Source organism: Prorops nasuta, unplaced genomic scaffold (genome assembly GCF_024137725.1).
Source record: "Prorops nasuta isolate Cenicafe-Biocafe unplaced genomic scaffold, Cenicafe_Pnas_1.2 PNAS00051, whole genome shotgun sequence".
In the NCBI taxonomy this organism is placed as follows: domain Eukaryota; kingdom Metazoa; phylum Arthropoda; class Insecta; order Hymenoptera; family Bethylidae; genus Prorops; species Prorops nasuta.
Genome location: NW_027116848.1, coordinates 388262 through 396357, shown reverse-complemented (window position 1 = coordinate 396357; position 8096 = coordinate 388262). Strand labels below are relative to the sequence as shown.

General features: G+C 30.2%; 1 protein-coding gene across 1 annotated transcript; it reads right to left on the bottom strand.

Moving 5' to 3' along the window:
- Positions 1 to 234: 234 nt before the first annotated feature.
- On the bottom strand, positions 235 to 1925 carry LOC136784305 (ATP-dependent DNA helicase pif1-like). Its single transcript, XM_066744885.1, has 2 exons — positions 1090 to 1925; positions 235 to 1036 (listed from the first exon to the last, which is right to left on the bottom strand). The coding sequence occupies exons 1-2, from the start codon at positions 1923 to 1925 to the stop codon at positions 235 to 237; spliced, it is 1638 nt and encodes a 545-aa protein (XP_066600982.1).
- Positions 1926 to 8096: the final 6171 nt, after the last annotated feature.

Below are 8096 nucleotides of genomic sequence, written 5' to 3'. Positions count from 1 at the left end.
TGGAAAAGTTTGAAGAATGATGCAGTTTTGTGTTATCACATGTAACACACCGTGAAGTTGTAGTAAAGTTACTTTCTACTATTGACTTCATAAAATGAAATTTGCTGCAAAAATCTGTAATAAATTTACCAGCATCTTGTTTAAGATTATTAAGATAGGTATTTCTTAAGCATTGCCTAACTTCATTAAGGGTAACAATACTTTTGTTAGTCTGATAGACATTTATAAAACGTCTTATAACATCCTTATCATCCAAACTAAATATGGCACTTCTAAAATGGAAGAACAATATAACATACACTGCATAGTAGCATTTGCACAAGAATAAATTTTATTATTATTTAAAATGCCTCTAACATTCCACATTAAATTTTTAGGTATTTCACTTTCAATTATTTGACATTCTTGAATATTCTTTGGAATCATCCACATAGTGTCAAGCATTTTTCTAATATTTCCTTCAAAAATACTTATATCCTTTAATTCAGGTCTAAACTGTTTTCGAAGCCTGCTGTACACTATTATGGCTAATTTACTAGCTTTCACAGAAGCTGGATCATAATTAATAATGTACAGTCCTTCTAATGTTTTTACTCGCGAAAGAGCAACGTATGCTTGACCACAAGTAAAGATAGAGTTACCTACATCTACAACTGCAGTTTGTAAACTTAATCCTTGACTTTTATGTACTGTCATGCCATAACTGAGACATAAAGGAAATTGCTTTCTTATAACGTAAACTCTATCCATTACCTCACATTTTACACTTACACGTTCAATCGTATAATCTACTCCGGTGGACAAGATGATTTGTACTTTCTCAATATCATCCTTATTATCAACGGATCGCGTTACTGATTTAACCGTAGCTATCGTTCCATTAACAAGACCTAACGTAATGTCAATATTTCTTCTTAACATTATACGAGCTCCCAATTTAATTCGTATTATTCTGGATAATCCAGCTATTCGAGAACTGTCTTCATCCTCAGAATTTAATACTTGTAACACTTTTCCTTTAAATACATTGGACAATCTGTTGCATCATGAACAATCAGTTGTATTTCATCAGTCATTAGTCTGTCTAACATTGCTTCATTCAAAGTATCGCACTGACTACAGGTTGGTAACAAGCAAACAGTATCAGAGGATAAAACAGAAATGTAATCGCATAATTCTTGCATTCGATCTTCAATTTTAATACTTTTGAAATTTATCTTTTTTGAAAGTAAAATCTGAATATCCGAATATTGTACAATACCTATTCTAATTCTCGATAAAATATCTTTATAAGTATTGTCGGTTTTTTGTTGCATATTAATTCTCAATTCATCATAGGAAAATAAATTTCTCCATAAATCATAAGAGCCTAAAGTACCTATGTAATTTTCAATTTCAATATTTGATAACTTTATAAAAGGTTGTTTATCACGTACAGGTGGCAATTGTAATAAATCACCAAAGAATAATATGTGTTTTCCTCCAAACCAACCATTACCTAAATCCTTGGTATTGAATATTTCCACTAATCTAAGATGTATATACATTAGCGTTACATTTGAAATCATAGATATTTCATCAATGATTATTAATGTAACATTTTTAAGTTCTTCCCGAATAATTTTAATTGTGCTATATCTGATAACTCTATATTTAGCTGTACGTCCATGTTCTACTGGCAGTTGAAATACTCTGTGAATTGTTAGACCATCAATGTTAAAAGCTGCTATTCCCGTAGGAGCACTCACAATGACATCTTTTTTCATGATTTTCTTTATCCAACATCTTATAGTTTTTATCAAGAAACTTTTACCCGTACCACCTTCACCACTAACGTAAAGTCTAAGAATTTCATTATCGGTAGAAACAGTTTTTGTCACTTTATCAAAAACTCTTTTTTGATCGGAGTTCAACTCTGATATCATTTGTGAAACATCTAAATCCTCGTACTTATTTTGTACATCTTAAAAGTCTTTCATTGCGCCTTCTACTTCTATAGGGACACATTCTAATGTCAAATCATTTGAACATTTATCACCTTCATTACTTTCTTCAATATTTTTATTAATTAGTTCTTTCATGTAATCCATTCCTTTCTGAATTTTTAAGATACGTTCATGATATTTTAATCCATCTACAAGTTCTGACTGTAATAACACGAACGCTTCTGCGTAAGTATCACATCCACACTTCAATTCATCAGTATTTCGCCAAGGTTTAAACAATAATAGTAATGCATAGAAATATGCTTCTGGTTGCGTTTGTACGTTATAATGATAATGATTAACTAAGCAGCCAATTGAACGTTTTTTTAAATATAAATTATCTTTTGTTTTGAAATGCTCCACTTTTCTAATAGGTTTCTGTTTCACAGTATCATACCATTTTACAAAATCATACAGACATGTGGATTCCAGATTCTTAGGCCTGGTTGGATAATAATAATCTAGCATGGGGTGACAAAATATATCCGTAGAATCGGGACTTAAAGCTTCAATTTCTTTACGACTTTTTAATTTTCTACTACTTATCATATTAACATCTACCCATCGAATAGTAGTTTTTGGATCCTTTATAAATAAGGGAATTCCTAACAAGCAATCTGCAGCTTCTAACGCACCGCACTCCCTATTATTTAACATTCGCATTCCAATATTCCATAAATTACTACGTATAGATTTAGTAGAATTTATAACGTCCAGTGTCTATTATGTTACTTTTTTCTGATTTAGATACATATTTAGTAGTATACCACGTTAATAAAGTCGATTTTTCTCCAACGAATTGTATATCCATATTTCCTTCCCATGCACAAAGAATTGCGGGATTATAATCGTTAATGTTAACTTCTTCTTGTGATCGTGGTAAGTCATAAAGTCTATTCTTTGTTTTTAATTTTTTTCTACGCCCCATGGATACAGCTACATCTCTGATTAATAATGTATCTGTTATTGGTCGAGAAAAACCAAATCTGCAAATTTAACTAGACATATTTTTAGTCTTTTTAGCACGTAAACAATAACTGTTATGCTTGTGTCGTTGGTGCTTATCAACACGTCTGTATAATTCAGGAGGAATATTTTTGGAAGGCATTCTGCAAGTAATATACTTTAAAATGAAAGCTGCTACACCTTCATTAGAAGATACATTAATTATTGGAGCATCTTTTATCCAAATTAACATATGAAAATGTTGAGTACCTCTACCTTGATATTCTCTACGTATAAAGTAATGCGAGACTTCTCCAACAGGATTGTCAGGTGAAGTTATAAAATCAATTATTGCTTGAAATTTATTTTTAATAAATCTAGATACTGATAAAGGATCAGAAGCAATAAACTCATTTATTGACATGGTTTTCGATTTAGGACTATTTATTTCACGAAGATATTCAATCATATCTGACCAAAGCCACTCGCTCGGACTAAGTGTCAAAAACCATGTGGCAGGTTCCGTAGTTATGAATCATACATTTCAACATGCATCTTGGTCTAATCCAAAATTGCGGTGTATTGCGTAACCTACCAAAAATAGTATTTAAATTAGTTTCCAGTTGATGTTTAGACAACTTTTCTAAATAACTAGAAGCCGTATACTTTTCACGAGGATTCGTAATATTTAATTTATGAAATATACCAGCATTAATGTTTCGTATGTTACTGTCGTGTACTAAATAAAATAATTATTGTATATGTAAACGATATCGTGAATGTTTGGACATTAGCCTTGATTTAATAAATTCGAAATCACTAAAACGAACACTTCGGTTTTCATGTTGTCCATTAATTCCATACGGAAATAAATCTGGAAAGCACATTACGTCTAATTGTTTATAATTATAATCCAGTGGATGATCATGAATTTTCAGCATTTGATAAAGCTCAGTTGCCGATTCATTAGTTCTACCTTCATACATTGGCTAAATTGTATACTGATCATAAGATGAATCAGATTGAGACTTTTGTGTCACTAAAACTTGGTTTTCCTTATCGTCGTCATTTATTTCTTCCAATATTTCATTGTCTTCTCTCAAGTCATCATTTATTTGGAATTCAGTATCTCTTAAATCAGACTGTAATAACAAGGCATCAGAAGATGTAGGTAATACTATTTCTGAATACAAGGGATTATTCTTTCAGCCATAACAAAGCATTCCATACTTTATTTACATCCACCAAATTTTCCCATACAATATTTGATTTAGTAGGAATTCCTCTTACTAATATGTACAATTCATGATTTACATTTATTGGTACATGCGAAGGACAAATTTTTTTAAATGTTTCTTCCAATGGCAAAGGCAGATGGAATGTTCTACTTTTAACTTTAGGAATCATGCCCCTATGTGGTATATTTTTATTCATAGCAGTTCCCATTCGCAAAACAGTTTGAAATGCTTTAGCTCTTTGAATCAGGATTCGTTCATAATCATTCAGGCTTTCTATTTCTTCTGGTACTTCCCTTGCATCTAAATTGTTCAAGATATACGTAGGTGGCATGATATTAAAACGAATTTTACTTTTACAATATTGACAATGACAAATATAAGCAGCATCATTCTCTTTAAATTCTATATGCTGTAGCAGCTTGCTCCAAAGTTTTGGGCCATACGTTTTATTACAAATTTTTATTCTCGTTACATTTCTTTCAAAACATAACTTTTCACAAGAAATGCAAGAACATTTCGGTATATCGATAGAACGTTTTGTAAAAGCTTTGAAGGCAAGAAAATATTGAGATTTTATGTCATCTTCATTTAAATTAATTTCTGTGAATTTCTCTCTATGTGCTGCAGCATTTTCTTGAGCTTCCTTCGATATCTCTTGCAGTAAATTGACGTCATTTTCATTCAAAGCTTTGTCCAAATTATTAAGTTTTGCATCTAAAGCCATCAAATCGTATAACAATCTTTTAATGTACCCCATTTCAGGAAAATGAGAAGACAATATTTGTGTTGCTATAAATTTTAACCTACAAAGCTTATAATTTATATAACAACCATGTGAATGGCCGAGTTTGTTATAATTTACTTTATTAGAACAACGGTTTGTATCCGTTATAAATTTGTGTAACTTTTTTAAGGTACACTGTAATAAACTTTCATAAAATTCTTTTAAATAATTTAATAAATTAGCATCTTTAATTTTACAAAGAAAATTACAGTGCCATGTCTTCTTAGTTTTATTTTTTGATTCCAATAAAGGTATGATATTACTACATTTACCTTCAAAATTCATGGCAATTTTTGTAATATTTCTTTCTAAATCTTTTCTAGCAGTAGGAGAATCTTCCCCTGTGCTCACAGAGAAATCTAAATTTGCTTCAATAATTTCACTCATTGCATAGTAAGAAGTTTCATAGAAATATTGTTCTGAGGAAGCAATATGTTTCGACAATACACATAAAGAATTAACTTTATCCTTTATATCTACAGATATACATTGTTTAAACCGAGTTATAAAAACTTCAGCCATTTGTTTTATTTCTTTTAAAATTTTCTTAATTCTCGCAATGTTCGAATTTCGAGTATATAAACACCATTTTAATACGCGTTCGGCTTCCATTCTACTTTCTGTTAACGAAGGAATGCCGAGAGTTTTTGTTAAATTTGGTATGTACCTTTCAATAGTAAATTTCAACGCTATATTATTATTTTGTCTATTAATAGGATTGTATTTATTCATAATTTTCTTTGCAACACAAAGTTTTGTTGATTCATTAGTTTCGTAGTCTATTTTTCTTTTCTTCAGTATAGTTTCTTTATTGGATTTATATGATTTTTTTTCTTTTTTAATATAGCTTCTCTATTAATATTATATGACAATTTCATTTTCATTAATCTAGCTTCTCTGTTTGTTTCATGCGATATTTTGTTTTTTTAATTTAGCTTCTTTATTTGGTTCATATGATACTTTCCGTTGTTTTAATATAGCTTCTTTATTTAATTTATATGATACCTTCCGTCTTTTTAATGTATCTTCCTTATTTGATTCATACGATATTTTCCTTTTTTTTAATATAGCTTCATTGTTTGATTTATAAAATCTTTTTTGTTTTCTTATAATTTCTTTTTTATTTAATTCATAATATATTTTTTTTGCCACTGATTTATTATAACTATATCTTTCATCATAATTAAGTGAATAATTATTAAGTTTAAATAGATTTGGATTTGAGGAAATTTCATATTCAAAAATATTTGACAATGCGTATTTCTTGGATATAGAATTCAAATTTGAAATATTTTCAGATACATTAATTTGTGTATTTTCGATATTTAAATTGAAATAATTTGTTTCTTTCTGTACATCGATATCTGTACTCTTAGCATTATTATACATATTATCTACCTTTTCCATTATCTTATTTGTATTATTTTTGAAATATTGAATGTTAGCTTCTTGGTCTTTTTTATAAGTATTATTCGTTTCTTCTCCTTGAAACAATATTTCACCTCTGTTAATCATTAAGGATGTTCTATCCAAAATTAATTTTCATAAAATTGTTTAAATTTTAATTGAATTGGGTTAAATATAACGATATTGACATGATTGTCAAATCTGAGATTGATGACACGTTTCTAACTTGAGAAATTCAACATCAAAGTTATCACTTTTACTGTGGAACATATAGGAGAGTCTTCTAAAAAAACACAACATTTTTATTAATATTAGAAAAACGATTCTTTATATTTAAAAAAAAAATAAATGCTTTATGCAGTTGATTTGTTAACAGCTCTTAAAAAAATGAAAAATAAGACACGTACCGTTGCCGAGAAAATTTAAATCAAAGTTTTATTGTTACACGATAAACGTGAAAGTTAGTAAATATGGCAGCGTCGCATATGCGCGCGCAACTGTGGTACATATATTTACTAGTAATGAGGGAGAATATATATTTTCAAATTATTATTGTACTTAAATTTGTATATCTACATTTTAAATTATATGTTTTAATTGTGGATGCAAAAAATAATACGATAAGTAGTACAATATAAAGATCGAAAAACATGTGTTCATCTTCCCATGTTGCCGTTATTACAAAAAGCTTAAGTTGCATCCACAACTTCACTATACGCGTTAAGCCATTCGCCGGTGTGAATAGTACCTTTGGGGTAGAACATCCTTAAAATACTATCGTTCCGTATCAATACTTAAACTTATTCTCAAATTATTTTCATTATCACAATTCTTTTTAGTATCACCAATAGCTTTGTTTTCTTGATCGTTTTTTCGGTTTTCTTTGATATAAGTAGAAGCTTTTTTAAACCGATCTATTCGCTGTTCTTCACTTTCTTTTTTTCTTAATTCTCTTTTTCGGGAAGCTGCTTTATGACGATTTTGTAATACGTCAAAAGTAACATTTTTAGATTTTTCATTTTGTCTCTGTATAATTGGAAAATGATCTTAGCGATTCGATTTTAAAATCTGTATCAAATGTTGGCGCATTAACTTTTGATCATATAAAACTTTATTAGGTTTAATATTGTATAAAAGAGATCTTGCAAATGCTATAGCAAATACTCCACAATCATTTCCGTTTCTTTGCGATTGCACTAATGGAAATATAACTGGTTGATTGTTAAAGTTATAAAACGGGAACAATCTTTTAAGAAATATTTCATGATGGGCATGCAACCTTTTACTATTCAATAAATCATAAATATATATGGATTTACCATCATAATAAGAGCAAACCCAATGACCACTTTGATTGGATTTAAAATCATCACAGCTATGTAATATTTGAATATGAATAGTGTGGCTGTAAGGATTCTGGGACCGGTTGGCGAGGGGGTCGGGGTTCCGCGGGGGGAGGGGAAGTAAGGGAATTGCCCCCACTCCTCGGCGGAACTCCGGTTGTGCGCATTGTTTTTTATGCCCGCGTGTATCCCCCCTGACGTTAAACTCTTTTGGTGGGGGTACACATGTGACCTCCCCCCTCTTACGTTAAGCCGTAGACGCCTTAGAGAAAGAGAAAGAGAAAGAGAAAGAACACTCGTAGAGAGCGATGCAGTGATAGCTCCCCCCTTATTTATGTTAGTTAGTATCTTTGACGATCGTAATATTTATTTTGTATATTTTCTACCTCTGTCG